The sequence below is a fragment of the Fundulus heteroclitus genome, unplaced genomic scaffold, assembly GCF_011125445.2.
Source record: "Fundulus heteroclitus isolate FHET01 unplaced genomic scaffold, MU-UCD_Fhet_4.1 scaffold_728, whole genome shotgun sequence".
NCBI lineage: Eukaryota > Metazoa > Chordata > Actinopteri > Cyprinodontiformes > Fundulidae > Fundulus > Fundulus heteroclitus.
Genome location: NW_023397173.1, coordinates 12,501 through 30,627, shown reverse-complemented (window position 1 = coordinate 30,627; position 18,127 = coordinate 12,501). Strand labels below are relative to the sequence as shown.

The window sequence follows — 18,127 nt, the reverse complement described above, 5'->3', positions numbered from 1 at the left end:
CCAACATTTTAAGATTTTGTAAAAACCTTTTTCCTCTTTTACCTACCTTTTGAAATTAATACTTGTTTCTACTTCTCCAAAATTATACTTCAAGAAAACTATTGTGCTGTCCTGTCTTGGTGTTGTCTGTCAAACCCAATCTTCTTAAGCTGAAAATTCAGTAAAGTTACAAGATATATATAACAGTTGCAGTTACAGCTCAAACGTCGTAACAACACTTCTAAATCTGAGTCTGACGCAAAATTTCAAATACAAACACGAAGCAGTTTGATTTTTGTCCGATGACGAGCGAGCGAGCGAGCGAGAGAGAGAGAACTGGTAAAGCAGCACATAGTAACAATAAGTCCAGCGCTCCATAAAGATGTTATTAATCAAGGAAATCTTTCTGATTGTTTCACAGCGGTTACCTGCAGCGGGTAAACACGCCCACGACAACACACTTAGGCTCCCCCCAGGCCATTTCTATCGGAATATGCGCCAAAACTGCCTCTTTAAAATGAACTGCACGGTGCAGTCTGCGCCTGTCTGAATTGCAATGAGAAGTATTACACATCTATGCGTGAGCATTATTAAAAAAATTCCCCCCAGGACCCGCGGTAACGACAGCGGTGTTCTTACGATGGAGTATTAGGGCCACACATGAAGAGAAAAAATAATTTTGCCATGATGAGATTAAACTGGTGTAGATCAGTTGATGCAGCGATGCATTTGGCCACCGGAGGCAGTGGCGACCCACCATCTTAAAATCTATGTATTGACATCTTAAAAATGGTCTTATAGCTTAAAAGATCATCCTGTTTTGGTTGATTTTGTAGCCGAATAGAAGAGATGTTCTCAAAGCATTAAATAAGCCTTTTGACTTTTAAAAATGTTGTCCTTTTAAGGTAATTTTAAGTTACTTTTTATTAAATTTGTCAATATCCTATGGAAGTCTGGACATATGGCAGCGGTGTTTCAGGTGACTTCGCCACACCGCCACGCCGCACTGCTACATGGAATCCAGTTGGGCCTGCAATCTACAACACAGCAACATGTCTTCTGTCTGTGGACACAGTTTCATGTTGATTAGCTCAGAGGGGTAACATAGCGACTGTTAACAATAAAACATGACACTTCCTGTTGTCAGGGGGCGTGGCCTAAGAAATGTCATCATTTGCCCTTTGGATATTGTAGGAGACCTAGTGGTGATCAACTACTGAAAGTTTGGTGGCTTTGTGAGTTTTTGTGTATGAAATATAACAGTTTTGTTTTTCATGGCGAGTAGGTGAACTTTGACCCCTGCTCACGCCCCTTCAGCATGCTCAAAAACTCACCATTTTGATAACTTTTAATTGGCCATGCCATGAAATATAACAGTTTTGTTTTTCATGGCGAGTAGGTGAACTTTGACCCCTGCTCACGCCCCTTCAGCATGCTCAAAAACTCACCATTTTGATAACTTTTAATTGGCCATGCCTTATGATCAGACTGCCCGAGTTTCAAGCCGCTCGCTCAAAATCTCTAGGAGGAGTTCGATCAAATACCAATGCTGTAAACGTCAGAAATGGGGTCAAAATCAGACCTTCAATCTAAAATGGCCGACTTCCTGTGATATTTACACTATGACATTAATTGTAAATTCTGAGCGTCTTGGTGAGCTCTACCACTGTACCAAATCTCATGTCTCTACGATGAAGTAAGTGAATAGCAAAGGGTCCTTTGAAAATTGCTAGGTGGCGCCGTTGAGGCATTAGTTCACGCCCACCAAAGTTTGTTATGGATTCCTGTTGGGGGGTGGATAAGGATGCATCCAAGTGAGTTTTAAGCAGCTAGGCCCAAAAATGTGGAATTCAGAGCCAAACGTATGGCAGCGGCGTTTGAGGTGACTTCACCACGCCGCCACGCTCTCCTGCTCCATCGAATCCACTTGGGGCTGGAATCCACAACACATCAACATGTCTTCTGTCTCTGGACACAGTTTCATGTTGATTAGCTCAGAGGGGTAACATAGCGACAGTTTACAGCAAAACATGACACTTCCTGTTGTCAGGGGGCGTGGCCTAAGTGATGTCATCATTTGACCATTGGATATTAAAGAAGACCCGATGATGATCAATCACAGAACGTTTGGTGCCTCTGTGTGTTTCTGAATAGGAGATATAATAGTTTTATTTTTTGTGGCGAGTAGGTGAACTTTGACCCCTGCTAATGCCCCTTCAACAAGCTCAAAAACTCACCGTTTTGATAACTTTTAATTGGCCATGCCTTATGATCAGACTGACCGAGTTTCAAGCCGCTCGCTCAAAATCTCTAGGAGGAGTTTGATCAAATACCACTGCTGTACACGTCAAAAATGGGGTCAAAATCAGACATTCAATCTAAAATGGCCGACTTCCTGTGATATTTGCACTATGACATTAATTGTAAATTCTGAGCGTCTTGGTGAGCTCTACCACTGTACCAAATCACATGTCTCTACGATGAAGTAAGTGAATAGCAAAGGGTCCTTTGAAAATTGCTAGGTGGCGCCGTTGAGGCATTTTTCTTTTGATTTTTGTGACGACCTTAAAATACAAAATTTTTAAACAGTCACCATGCACCTGCAAAGTTTGGTGAGTTTTTGAGTATGATAAAGCCCCCAAAAAGGCCCCTCTTTAGGGGGGCAGAATAAAAATAATAAGAAACAACACAGAAACAATAGGCCTTCGCAGCGCTTCGCTGCTCGGGCCTAATAAAATCTGCAGTTACAATAGGCCTTCGCAGCGCTTAGCTGCTCGGGCCTAATTAAAGCCGCAAGCGGCGATGAGCGGCCCTCGCAGCCAAGCACCGCTGGGGTACGCGCACCGCCTGCCGCCAGCCACCGCAGAAGCTGTCACGCATTTTCTTCGCCCGCCCACCGAGAGAGAGAACAGAAAGGTAAAGCAGAAATGACAACACGTAATGCATAATTGAAGAACAGTAGAACTCTATAGAGTGAGAAAATTAGATCCTAAAGTCCTCCAGTAGCCTAAGCCTATAGCAGTAAAACTATAAAGGTAGCTCAGAGTAACATGAGCCACTCTAGTTATAAGCTTTGTCAAAAAGGAAGGTTTTAAGATTAGTCTTAAAAGTAGACAGGGTGTCTGCTTCACGGACCAAAACTGGGAGTTGGTTCCACAGGAGAGGAGCCTGATAGCTAAAGGATCCTCCCATTCTACTTTTAGAGACTCTAGGAACCACCAGCAGACCTGCAGTCTGAGAGCGAAGTGCTCTGTTATGAACATACGGGGTAATCAGAGCTCTGATATATGATGGAGCTTGATTATTAAGGGCTTTATACGTTAGAAGAAAAATTTTAAATTCTATTCTTGATTTAACAGGAAGCCAATTATGGGAAGCTAAAATTGGAGAAATATGATCCCTCTTGTTGATTTTCATCAGAACTCTTGCTGCAGCATTTGGATCAGCTGAAGACTTTGAAAAGATCATGAAAGAGGAGGTGAAGATAACATTAAAATTCAAAAAGGAAGATGAAAATATTGCTCTGAGCCCAAAAATAGTTTCTAAGGAAACAAAAAAGAAAATAGGGGAAGTTGAAATGGCTAAAACGCTGAGAGATGGAAGCTTGTTAAATGTTTGTAAATTGGAAGAACAAAAAAGGAAAGCAATGAGTGTTGAGAGTATTGGAAATAAAAGAGTGGAAAGTAAAAGAGTGTTGGGAGAAAAGAAAGGATCCCGAGGAGTTATTTATGGAATTCCAGTTAATGAAGATCTAGAGAAATTAAAACATAAAATCATGTTAAAGTCAAGGATATAAAGAGATTGCAGAAAACAGTTAATAATGAGCGAGTTGACAGCTTATCTGTGCTTCTGGAATTTTCTACTCCAGAAGTTCCAGATAGAGTCAAAGTGGGTTTCTTGTGTTATTCAGTTAGGCCTTATGTTCCACCTCCACTTCGGTGTTTCAAGTGTCAGAGGTATGGTCACATTTGCTGCAGTGTGCAGGGGCAAACAGAGCTGTTTAAAATGTGGAGGGGACCACAAAATACAAGAATGTGGTGAAAATGTTCAGGATAAATGCTGTAATTGTGGTGGGGAACATAGGGCAACATATGGAGGGTGTGAAAGGTTATGTAACTGGTAATTTAGTAGAGCAGATTGGGAGAAATATAAGGAAATAAGTGAAGATAAAATTAAGGAAATTGACATGAATCTTGGTATTGATTCATTAAACAAAATCTTTTGTAGTTCAATCATAGAAGCTGTTCAACAGTCAGTTCCAAAGAAAGGAGGGATACATAAAAAGAAGATAATTCCATGGTGGACAATAGAATGTGACCAGGCTATTAAATCCCGAAATAAAGCTTTTAAAATTCTAAAAAGAAATCAGAATTTTCACAATTTAATTGAATACAAGAAGATGCAAGCTATAGTAAAAAGAGTTATAAGAAATACAAAAAGAGAATATTGGAGAAATTATTGTAATTCATTAGGAAGAGAAACAGATATAGGGAAAGTATGGAAAATGATTAAACGAATGAATGGTATTAAAAGGGATTATAGTTATCCAGTTTTAGTTAGTGATAGAACAACGGCAGTTATTAATGAAGAAAAAGCAACAATGTTGTCACAAACATTTGTACAAATACATAGTTCCAATAATATTAGTGAAGAGTAGAAAAAGGATAGAGCTATAACTTTATTGGAAAAAGGACATATGATAAACAGAGAAGAAGGAAATAGTATTATTAAAATCGATTTTTCTATAGCGGAGTTAAGACGAGCCATGAGGAAAGTTAAGATGTCAACCCCAGGGAGTCATCAAATATGGTATATAATGATAAATTAGCTAAGTGAATACTCAAAATTAATTATTATTAGATATTTATAATAGAAAATGGGAAATGACCTAGAAGTTGGAAAGAGGCTATTGTGGTTCCAATTCCAAAAACGGGTAAAGATAGCTCAAAACCAGAAAATTATAGACCTATTGCTTTACCATCATGTTTAAGTAAAATTATGGAGAAAATGGTAATTGAAAGATTAAGTTATTTTGTTGAATCACAAGGGTACTTATCAAATTATCAAAGCGGTTTCAGAAGAGGAAGGAATACTATGGATCCAATTGTGTGTTTACAACATGAGGTACTAACAGCAAAAGTTAATAAAGAAAGTGTTTTGGCAGTGTTCTTAGATATAGAAAAGGCTTGTGATATGATGTGGAAAGAGGGATTATTGATCAAATTGAGGAAAATGTGAATTTGTGGAAGAATTTATCATTGGGTAGAGAACTTTTTAACAATTCAATTCAATTTTATTTATATAACGCCAATTCATAAACATGTCATCTCGAGGCACTTTACAAAGTCAAAATCAATCATATTATACAGATTGGTCAAAAATTTCCTATATAAGGAAACCAGTTGATTGCATCAAAGTCCCGACAAGCAGCATTCACTCCTGGAGAAGCGCAGTGCTACAGGGAGAGTCGTCTGCATTGTCCATGGCTTTGCAGCAATCCCTCATACTGAGCAAGCATGAAGCGTCAGTGGAAAGAAAAACCACCCATTAGCGGGAAGGAAAAACCTCCAGCAGAACCGGGCTCAGTATGAACAGTCATCTGCCTCGACCGACTGGGGGTTACAGAAGACAGAGCAGAGACACAACAAGACAGACAAAAAAGCACAGAAGCACACATTGATCTAGTGATCTGTTATACATTAGATGGTAATAGTGGTGATCTGTCTTCCCTGGATGATGTCACAGTTAACAGAACGTCAGACTAGGTGTACCTACTATGAAGAAAAAAGAGAGAGAACAAAAAGTTACAAGCTGAAATGACAACAGTCATTTCAATGTAATGCAATGCAAAACTGGAGAACAGTAGACTGGAGAACAGTAGAAATCAGTAGAGTGAGAGAAATAGGCCCTGATGTCCTCCAGCAGCCTAGGCCTATAGCAGCATAACTACAGATGTAGCTCAGGGTAACATGAGCCACTCTAACTATAAGCTTAAATTATATTCTTGATTTAACAGGAAGCCAATGAAGGGAAGCTAAAATTGGAGAAATATGATCCCTCTTGTTGATTTTCATCAGAACTCTTGCTGCAGCATTTTGGATCAGCTGAAGACTTCAAACTGCATTTTGTGGACTTCCTGATAGTAAAGAATTACAATAGTCCAGCCTTGAAGTAACAAATGCATGGAATAGTTTTTCAGCATCACCCCTGGACAGAATGTTTCTAATTTTGGCCATATTCCTGAGGTGAAAAAAGGAAACTCTGGAAACCTGTTTAATATGGGATTTAAATTATATGTCTTGGTCGAAGACAACACCAAGATTTTTAACTTTATTTCCAGAGGCCAGAATGGATAATACAGGTAAGAGTTGGTAAGAGTCTTTCAGGGAGAAATTAAAAAGAACCACACAAGGCAGTATTATCAGTCCTTTATTATTTTCAGTTCTGATAAATGATGCACTTAAAGAAATAGAAAATGAATTGGGTTGTTCATTGTTTGCCGATGACGGAGCTATTTGGAAACGTAGAAGGAATGTTGAATTTACTGTAGGGAAAGTCCAAAAAGCAATTCATAAGATTGAACAATGGTCTTACAAATGGAGTTTTAAATTTTCGGTAGATAAAACAAAAGTATTGCTTTTTACTCAGAAAAGAAATCAAGAAGTACAACTGAAGTTATATAATCAAGATTGTACTGTTCTCTCTATGTGTTTTGCTCTTGCGTGAACACAGATAAACAGCCAGCCAAACTCCTTATTCAAGAGCCAGGAAGTGAGCGGCTTGCTCCTTTATTATCTTCTTACACATTTAGTCAGCATTTCTGACTGCTTTGAATCCGGTGTAAAACTAGAAAAGAAAGATACAAAAAAATGGCTTAATAAACAGCCATGTAAATATCAGTATTAACGTATCAAAGTATCAGCTGCTTAATATTAACTCAACAGGTATTTTCACAGCCGGCTAGAAAAGCGGCAAATTAGCAAGTAAACACACAGACCACGACATTTTACCGTTGCTTTTATACACAAAATAACCATAAAAGATATTAACATATCTTATCGAATCTGTAAACAATGAGCAACACTTACAACCATTGCTTTCGGAGAGATTAACTGCATTGTTGCTGCCCTGAGAAGATGCACACACGCTCTCTTCCTCTTGTTTGCGTCTTTACTTCCTACTTCCGGTTCGGAAGATTTTCAACATAAAAGCACCGCAAATTCATTTAAAACAGAGAACGGTATATTAACATTTCAAAGTAGTTTTTAAATGTCTTTTAAACATATTAAACATATTCGGGGCAGAACAAAGATCTAGAGAGAGTAAAGCAATTAAAATTCTTAGGAGTATGGTTTGATGAAAAACTATCCTGGGAAGTGCACATAGATAAGGTTTTTGAAAAATGTAAAAAGATACTTAATATATTGAGATGTTTAATTGGGTATGAATGATCAGATAGGAAAGCTATAAGATTAGTTTATATAAATCTAATTAGATCTACAATTGATTATGGAAGTATAGTGTATGGATCAGCATCGGAGACAGTACTTAAAAAATTGGATATCATACAATATCAAACATTGCGCTTAATAACAGGAGCAATAAGGACAACTTCAACATCAGCTTTACAGGTGGAAGTGGGTGAAATGCCGTTAGGATTGAGAAGAATACAACTGTCATTAAATTACTGGGTTAATTTGCAAGGACACGATCTAGTCCATCCTACAAAGGTAACTTTACATTCTTGTAGTGAAAAAGAAGGTTCATAATAAGTCATTTGGTTGGACAATTATTCAGAAAGCAACAGAATTAGGATTAAATCATTGAAATATTAGTCCAACAGTACCATTATCAATAACACCACCATGGATTTTACCTGAAACAATAGTAGATTTAACAATATTGGAAAAGAAAAATAGAGATAAAATGTATATATGTAATTATTTAATAGTGGAGAAATATATAGAACAGTTTTATAATTATGTAAAAATGTATACGGATGAATCAAAAAAATCAATTAGGAAAAACTGGAGTAGGTGTAATAATTCCAGAGTTTAAACTGCACATAGGGAAGAAATTAAATGAAGGAATATCTGTTTATACGGCAGAAATGATTGCATTATTAGTTGCTGTAGAATGGATTGAGGAAGTGAGACCATTAAGAGCTGTCATATATTCAGATTCAAGGTCATCATTGATCAGTTTAAAAAGAAATCATTCAGAAAGCCGTCCAGATATCTTATTAGTAATTCAACAAATATTATATCATATTCAGATGATGGGGTTATCAGCTGTGTTTCTTTGGGTTCCTGCACATATAGGAGTGAAAGGTAATTAAATGGCTGATAAGAAAGCTAAAGAGTCGATAAATAAAAGTAAGAGTGATTAAGAATAGACATGGGTAAATCAGAGGTTCAAAGTATTATGCTGCCATCTTGTGGTCAAAAATATTACCCGTTTTTATGACAAAATGACATCTTTGATGAAAATTAATTGACTTTCTTTAGGGTTTACACAATTGGTCCAAGAGACTTTTTTGTAGGGACTGAGAAGTTACATCTGCTTACCAAGTTTCATAATTCTCAGACAAAGCATGGCTTGGGGCTTACTGATTTAATGCGTTTTTAATGGTTTTCCACAAACCTGATTTTTGCAATGTGACAGCTCAGGCAAATATGCATATTTCATAAAACCTTTGATAACTTTTAACCCTCAAGGTCTCATCTCCACGCTGAAAAAATTTGAAAGTGATAGCTTAAAATGCCTAAGACTAGTTCGTTAAAGTTCGAGGCAAAAACCGTCAATATTTTACCCTTTGACCCAAAATGGCAGGCTTCCTGTGGGTTTTAGAGCATACCCACAATAGACTTTTTTTCATAACTTTAAAAAAGCTACCTAGGTAAAAAATTTCAGCTTTCTACGTGTTACGGTTTGGCCCAACTCACTCTAGTTGGCGCTGTTGAGCGGGTTTGCCACGCCCGCTTTCAATTACACTTAAATCATGCGATTTCTCACGGGGGACAATTTTGGGCAAGGTTTGGTGAGTTTTCATGCATGTTTAGGCCTCCAAAAAGCCGTTTCAAAAGTCCCAAGAATAAATAATAATAATAATTAAAGCCGCAAGCGGCGATGAGCGGCCCTCGCAGCCAAGCACTGCTGGGGTACGCGCACCGCCTGCCGCCAGCCACCGCAGAAGCTGTCACGCATTTTCCCCGCCCGTCCACCGGGCGATTCACACGAACCCGTTCGGCAGTGAAATCAGGTGCAGATCGGTTGATGCAGCAAGGAGATACAGCCGTTGAATAATGATATTGCATTTGGCCACCGGGCCGGACCAAATCGTTTGGCGGGCCGTACGTTTGACACCCCTGGTTTAAACATTACTTTACTGGTTGAAATGCAGTTCAAAGTCTTCAGCTGATCCAAAATGCTGCAGCAAGAGTTATGGAGATAGTTTCCTGCCAAAAGGTTGTAAACAGAAAAGGTGTTGCACACAAATAAAACTTGTTTTGCACACAAAAAGATGTGTTTCACACAAAAGAAATTGTTTTGCAAACTGTCCGCCAACCTTGCACTCAAAATATCATTTATAAGTTTTCCTCCAGTACAAAATGGTCTCTGCACACACAAAACAGCCTCTGCTCGACTAAGAAACAATCCCACCCACGCTGCGGTAAATTTGTGCCAAAAGTCACGTGATGCATTAAGAGTTGTTGTTCAGACTTCCTGACATTGAGAAGAATTCAGTTATCTCTAAACTATTGGGCTAATTTACTAAATGATTGCATTATTAGGTGCTGTAGAATGGATTGAGGAAGTGAGACCATTAAGAGCTGTCATATGTTCAGATTCAAGTTCATCATTGATCAGTTTAAAAAGAAATCATTCAGAAAGCCGTCCAGATATCTTATTAGTAATTCAACAAATATTATATCATATTCAGATGATGGGGTTATCAGCTGTGTTTCTTTGGGTTCCTGCACATATAGGAGTGAAAGGTAATTAAATGGCTGATAAGAAAGCTAAAGAGTCGATAAATAAAAGTAAGAGTGATTAAGAATAGACATGGGTAAATCAGAGGTTCAAAGTATTATGCTGCCATCTTGTGGTCAAAAATAATACCCGTTTTTATGACAAAATGACATCTTTGATGAAAATTAATTGACTTTTACATTCCTGCAGTGAAAAAGAAGGTTCACAATAAGTCATTTGGTTGGACAATTATTCAGAAAGCAAGAGAATTAGGATTAAATCATTGAAATATTAGTCCAACAGTACCATTATCAATAACACCACCATGGATCTTACCTGAAACAATAGTAGATTTAACAATATTGGAAAAGAAAAATAGAGATAAAATGTATATATGTAATTCTTTAATAGTGGAGGAATATATAGAACAGTTTTATAATTATGTAAAAATGTATACGGATGAATCAAAAAAATCAATTAGGACAAACTGGAGTAGGTGTAATAATTCCAGAGTTTAAACTGCATATAGGGAAGAAATTAAATGAAGGAATATCTGTTTATACGGCAGAAATGATTGCATTATTAGGTGCTGTAGAATGGATTGAGGAGGTGAGACCATTAAGAGCTGTCATATGTTCAGATTCAAGTTCATCATTGATCAGTTTAAAAAGAAATCATTCAGAAAGCCGTCCAGATATCTTATTAGTAATTCAACAAATATTATATCATATTCAGATGATGGGGTTATCAGCTGTGTTTCTTTGGGTTCCTGCACATATAGGAGTGAAAGGTAATTAAATGGCTGATAAGAAAGCTAAAGAGTCGATAAATAAAAGTAAGAGTGATTAAGAATAGACATGGGTAAATCAGAGGTTCAAAGTATTATGCTGCCATCTTGTGGTCAAAAATAATACCCGTTTTTATGACAAAATGACATCTTTGATGAAAATTAATTGACTTTTACATTCCTGCAGTGAAAAAGAAGGTTCATAATAAGTCATTTGGTTGGACAATTATTCAGAAAGCAAGAGAATTAGGATTAAATCATTGAAATATTAGTCCAACAGTACCATTATCAATAACACCACCATGGATCTTACCTGAATCAATAGTAGATTTAACAATATTGGAAAAGAAAAATAGAGATAAAATGTATATATGTAATTCTTTAATAGTGGAGGAATATATAGAACAGTTTTATAATTATGTAAAAATGTATACGGATGAATCAAAAAAATCAATTAGGACAAACTGGAGTAGGTGTAATAATTCCAGAGTTTAAACTGCATATAGGGAAGAAATTAAATGAAGGAATATCTGTTTACACGGCAGAAATGATTGCATTATTAGGTGCTGTAGAATGGATTGAGGAAGTGAGACCATTAAGAGCTGTCATATGTTCAGATTCAAGTTCATCATTGATCAGTTTAAAAAGAAATCATTCAGAAAGCCGTCCAGATATCTTATTAGTAATTCAACAAATATTATATCATATTCAGATGATGGGGTTATCAGCTGTGTTTCTTTGGGTTCCTGCATATATAGGAGTGAAAGGTAATTAAATAAATACAAGTAAGAGTGATTAAGAATAGACATGGGTCAATCAGAGGTTCAAAGTATTATGCTGCCATCTTGTGGTCAAAAATAATACCCGTTTTTATGACAAAATGACATCTTTGATGAAAATTAATTGACTTTCTTTAGGGTTTACACAATTGGTCCAAGAGACTTTTTTGTAGGGACTGAGAAGTTACATCTGCTTACCGAGTTTCATAATTCTCAGACAAAGCATGGCTTGGGGCTTACTGATTTAATGCGTTTTTAATGGTTTTCCACAAACCTGATTTTTGCAATGCGACAGCTCAGGCAAATATGCATATTTCATAAAACCTTTGATAACTTTTAACCCTCAAGGTCTCATCTCCACGCTGAAAAATTTTGAAAGTGATAGCTTAAAATGCCTAGGACTAGTTCGTTAAAGTTTGAGGCAAAAACCGTCAATATTTTACCCTTTGACCCAAAATGGCAGGCTTCCTGTGGGTTTTAGAGCATACCCACAATAGACTTTTTTTCATAACTTTAAGAAAGCTACCTAGGTAAAAAATTTCAGCTTTCTACGTGTTACGGTTTGGCCCAACTCACTCTAGTTGGCGCTGTTGAGCGGGTTTGCCACGCCCGCTTTCAATTACACTAAAATCATGCGATTTCTCACGGGGGACAATTTTGGGCAAAGTTTGGTGAGTTTTCATGCATGTTTAGGCCTCCAAAAAGCCGTTTCAAAAGTCCCAAGAATAAATAATAATAATAATAATAATAATAATAATAAAATCTGCAGTTACAATAGGCCTTCGCAGCGCTTAGCTGCTCGGGCCTAATTAAAGCCGCAAGCGGCGATGAGCGGCCCTCGCAGCCAAGCACCGCTGGGGTACGCGCACCGCCTGCCGCCAGCCACCGCAGAAAATGTCACGCATTTTACGCGCACGTCCACCGGGCAATTCACACGAACCCATTCGGCAGTGAAATCAGGTGCAGATCGGTTGATGCAGCAAGGAGATACAGCCGTTGAATAATGATATTGCATTTGGCCACCGGGCCGGACCAAATCGTTTGGCGGGCCGTACGTTTGACACCCCTGGTTTAAACATTACTTTACTGGTTGAAATGCAGTTCAAAGTCTTCAGCTGATCCAAAATGCTGCAGCAAGAGTTATGGAGATAGTTTCCTGCCAAAAGGTTGTAAACAGAAAAGGTGTTGCACACAAATAAAACTTGTTTTGCACACAAAAAGATGTGTTTCACACAAAAGAAATTGTTTTGCAAACTGTCCGCCAACCTTGCACTCAAAATATCATTTATAAGTTTTCCTCCAGTACAAAATGGTCTCTGCACACACAAAACAGCCTCTGCTCGACTAAGAAACAATCCCACCCACGCTGCGGTAAATTTGTGCCAAAAGTCACGTGATGCATTAAGAGTTGTTGTTCAGACTTCCCAACATTGAGAAGAATTCAGTTATCTCTAAACTATTGGGCTAATTTACTAAATGATTGCATTATTAGGTGCTGTAGAATGGATTGAGGAGGTGAGACCATTAAGAGCTGTCATATGTTCAGATTCAAGTTCATCATTGATCAGTTTAAAAAGAAATCATTCAGAAAGCCGTCCAGATATCTTATTAGTAATTCAACAAATATTATATCATATTCAGATGATGGGGTTATCAGCTGTGTTTCTTTGGGTTCCTGCACATATAGGAGTGAAAGGTAATTAAATGGCTGATAAGAAAGCTAAAGAGTCGATAAATAAAAGTAAGAGTGATTAAGAATAGACATGGGTAAATCAGAGGTTCAAAGTATTATGCTGCCATCTTGTGGTCAAAAATAATACCCGTTTTTATGACAAAATGACATCTTTGATGAAAATTAATTGACTTTTACATTCCTGCAGTGAAAAAGAAGGTTCATAATAAGTCATTTGGTTGGACAATTATTCAGAAAGCAAGAGAATTAGGATTAAATCATTGAAATATTAGTCCAACAGTACCATTATCAATAACACCACCATGGATCTTACCTGAATCAATAGTAGATTTAACAATATTGGAAAAGAAAAATAGAGATAAAATGTATATATGTAATTCTTTAATAGTGGAGGAATATATAGAACAGTTTTATAATTATGTAAAAATGTATACGGATGAATCAAAAAAATCAATTAGGACAAACTGGAGTAGGTGTAATAATTCCAGAGTTTAAACTGCATATAGGGAAGAAATTAAATGAAGGAATATCTGTTTATACGGCAGAAATGATTGCATTATTAGGTGCTGTAGAATGGATTGAGGAAGTGAGACCATTAAGAGCTGTCATATGTTCAGATTCAAGTTCATCATTGATCAGTTTAAAAAGAAATAATTCAGAAAGCCGTCCAGATATCTTATTAGTAATTCAACAAATATTATATCATATTCAGATGATGGGGTTATCAGCTGTGTTTCTTTGGGTTCCTGCACATATAGGAATGAAAGGTAATTAAATGGCTGATAAGAAAGCTAAAGAGTCGATAAATAAAAGTAAGAGTGATTAAGAATAGACATGGGTAAATCAGAGGTTCAAAGTATTATGCTGCCATCTTGTGGTCAAAAATAATACCCGTTTTTATGACAAAATGACATCTTTGATGAAAATTAATTGACTTTCTTTAGGGTTTACACAATTGGTCCAAGAGACTTTTTTGTAGGGACTGAGAAGTTACATCTGCTTACCAAGTTTCATAATTCTCAGACAAAGCATGGCTTGGGGCTTACTGATTTTCAACATAAAAGCACCGCAAATTCATTTAAAACAGAGAACGGTATATTAACATTTCAAAGTAGTTTTTAAATGTCTTTTAAACATATTAAACATATTCAGGGCAGAACAAAGATCTAGAGAGAGTAAAGCAATTTAAATTCTTAGGAGTATGGTTTGGTAAAAAAAAACTATCCTGGAAAGTGCACATAGATAAGGTTATTGAAAAATGTAAAAGGATACTTAATATATTGAGATGTTTAGTTGGCTATGAATGTTACATTCCTGCAGTGAAAAAGAAAGGGTTCATAATAAGGTTGGACAATTATTCAGAAAGCTACAGAATTAGGATTAAATCATTTAAATATTAGTCCAACAGTACCATTATCAATAACACCACCATGGATTTTACCTGAAACAATAGTAGATTTAACAATATTGGAAAAGAAAAATAAAGATAAAATGTATATGTGTAATTCTATAATAGTGGAGGAATATATAGAACAGTTTTATAATAATGTAAAAATGTATACGGATGCATCAAAAAAGCAATTACGACAAACTGGAGTAGGTGTAATAATTCCAGAGTTTAAACTGCATATAGGGAAGAAATTAAATGAAGGAATATCTGTTTATACGGCAGAAATGATTGCATTATTAGTTGCTGTAGAATGGATTGAGGAAGTGAGACCATTAAGAGCTGTTATATGTTCAGATTCAAGTTCATCATTGATCAGTTTAAAAAGAAATAATTCAGAAAGCCGTCCAGATATCTTATTAGTAATTCAACAAATATTATATCATATTCAGATGATGGGGTTATCAGCTGTGTTTCTTTGGGTTCCTGCACATATAGGAGTGAAAGGTAATTAAATGGCTGATAAGAAAGCTAAGAGTCGATAAATAAAAGTAAGAGTGATTAAGAATAGACATGGGTAAATCAGAGGTTCAAAGTATTATGCTGCCATCTTGTGGTCAAAAATAATACCCGTTTTTATGACAAAATGACATCTTTGATGAAAATTAATTGACTTTCTTTAGGGTTTACACAATTGGTCCAAGAGACTTTTTTGTAGGGACTGAGAAGTTACATCTGCTTACCGAGTTTCATAATTCTCAGACAAAGCATGGCTTGGGGCTTACTGATTTAATGCGTTTTTAATGGTTTTCCACAAACCTGATTTTTGCAATGCGACAGCTCAGGCAAATATGCATATTTCATAAAACCTTTGATAACTTTTAACCCTCAAGGTCTCATCTCCACGCTGAAAAAAATTGAAAAGTGATAACTTAAAATGCCTAGGACTAGTTCGTTAAAGTTCGAGGCAAAAACCGTCAATATTTTACCCTTTGACCCAAAATGGCAGGCTTCCTGTGGGTTTTAGAGCATACCCACAATAGACTTTTTTTCATAACTTTAAAAAAGCTACCTAGGTAAAAAATTTCAGCTTTCTACGTGTTACGGTTTGGCCCAACTCACTCTAGTTGGCGCTGTTGAGCGGGTTTGCCACGCCCGCTTTTCAATTACACTAAAATCATGCGATTTCTCACGGGGGACAATTTTGGGCAAAGTTTGGTGAGTTTTCATGCATGTTTAGGCCTCCAAAAACCCGTTTCAAAAGTCCCAAGAATAAATAATAATAATAATAATAATAATAATAATAAAAAAATCTGCAGTTACAATAGGCCTTCGCAGCGCTTAGCTGCTCGGGCCTAATAATAATAAAATCTGCAGTTACAATAGGCCTTCGCAGCGCTTAGCTGCTCGGGCCTAATAATAATAATAAAATCTGCAGTTACAATAGGCCTTCGCAGCGCTTAGCTGCTCGGGCCTAATAATAATAATAATAATAAAATCTGCAGTTACAATAGGCCTTCGCAGCGCTTAGCTGCTCAGGCCTAATAATAATAATAAAATCTGCAGTTACAATAGGCCTTCGCAGCGCTTAGCTGCTCGGGCCTAATAATAATAATAATAATAATAATAATAAAATCTGCAGTTACAATAGGCCTTCGCAGCGCTTAGCTGCTCGGGCCTAATAAAATCTGCAGTTACAATAGGCCTTCGCAGCGCTTAGCTGCTCGGGCCTAATAATAATAATAAAATCTGCAGTTACAATAGGCCTTCGCAGCGCTTAGCTGCTCGGGCCTAATAATAAAATCTGCAGTTACAATAGGCCTTCGCAGCGCTTAGCTGCTCGGGCCTAATAATAATAATAATAATAATAATAATAATAAAATCTGCAGTTACAATAGGCCTTCGCAGCGCTTAGCTGCTCGGGCCTAATAATAATAATAAAATCTGCAGTTACAATAGGCCTTCGCAGCGCTTAGCTGCTCGGGCCTAATAAAATCTGCAGTTACAATAGGCCTTCGCAGCGCTTAGCTGCTCGGGCCTAATAAAATCTGCAGTTACAATAGGCCTTCGCAGCGCTTAGCTGATGCAATGAACTGGTTCCCTTATATAGGAATTTTTTTGACCAATGTGTATAATCTGACCCAATCTGTATAATCTGATTGATTTTGACTTTGTAAAGTGCCTTGAGATGACATATTTCATGAATTGGCGCTATATAAATAACATTGAATTGAATCATCTCTTTAGACCAAGTAAACTATCACATTTTATGAGACAGTTATCTCATTTTAAACATATAATCATCTAACGTTATTACTCTTAGCAAGTTAAAGCTCCATAAAAATTTTACACAAGCTTTTAGTTCCACTCTTTTATTATGCACATCTAGGCTACCTATAAATATAAAATATGGCATGCCAAAAAACATTTTCAACAAAAGGCAATTTTAGTAACTGCCTTGCAATTTTATATCTAAGCATTAAAAATTATATTTCACCAATTTTCACAGCAAGATGGAAATAACGACTATTCAACATTTTAAGATTTTGTAAAAACTTTTTTCCTTTTTTACCTACCTTTTGAAATTAATACTTGTTTCAACTTCTCCAAAATTATACTTCAAGAAAACTATTGTGCTGTCCTGGGGCCATATGCAGCTAGACAGCTAGGACAATGGGTCTTTTGCAGACACGTGACTTCGACACTAGGAGGCGCCATTTTGGGGGGTAACCTGCCTAATCGCAACGAAGTTCATTTGAGTTCAAGGATTGACAGTAAAGCCGCGACGTCAGCTAAATAACTTCAGCAATATGGACATCCACAATAAAAACGAAAAGAAGCCTTACATAGATAAACTCAATAAGGACGCCAGAGACCGGTATTTAGCTAAGCTAACCTCAATTAGCAATATAGATCCATATGAGCTAGCAGCTAAAGCATGGACAGCCGATCCCTCGCTATTTCCACCAACTACAAATATGGACATCATTTTTTATCTTGTTAATGGTGTTAGTGCATATACACTTGAAGAATTCCGAAACTACAAATCTCTGGAAGCTCATGGACTGTTTACTAACGGTTGGGTGCAAGATTTATACTCATTTCAACCAGAAGGATGCACTAATACTGTGGTCACCGCAAAGGTAAGATGTTAGTCAAACTTGTACAAGTCTTCACTTCACAGCTTTATCTAAGTGTAAATTATGGTGTATTCGAACCTATCAAGCGGCAAAAAGCTTCCAAAATGATTAAACTCAAAGTACATAAAACTCTTTTACATGGTAAATAAATTTATTCTTGTGACCCCTGGAATATTAAGGTTCATAGGAAATATATAGGTGTGTTTTTTTTTTTTGGTTTTGGTAAAAAAAAAATGGGGACAACTGGGACAAAGTTTGTAAAAAACATCAGGTCACCCTATCTAAGTGAGTAACACGGTACTTTAGTTTTATGCAAATATTCAAGCAATATTCTAAGTACATTGCACTTTCTTTTTGTATGTTTTATTGTAGGTGATGCACTCCCAACGC

General features: G+C 36.7%; 1 protein-coding gene across 1 annotated transcript in view; it reads left to right on the top strand.

Annotated features, from left to right (window-relative positions):
* Positions 1 to 17,287: 17,287 nt before the first annotated feature.
* Positions 17,288 to 18,127, top strand: part of LOC118561809 — a 2,302-nt gene continuing 1,462 nt past the window's right edge. Inside the window, exons 1-2 of the mRNA XM_036134054.1 lie at positions 17,288 to 17,740; positions 18,110 to 18,127. The exon at positions 18,110 to 18,127 is cut by the window's right edge and continues 1,239 nt beyond it. Coding sequence (XP_035989947.1) covers positions 17,408 to 17,740; positions 18,110 to 18,127 — 351 coding nt within the window. The 5' untranslated portion in view covers positions 17,288 to 17,407. The remainder of the gene's footprint in view (positions 17,741 to 18,109) is intronic.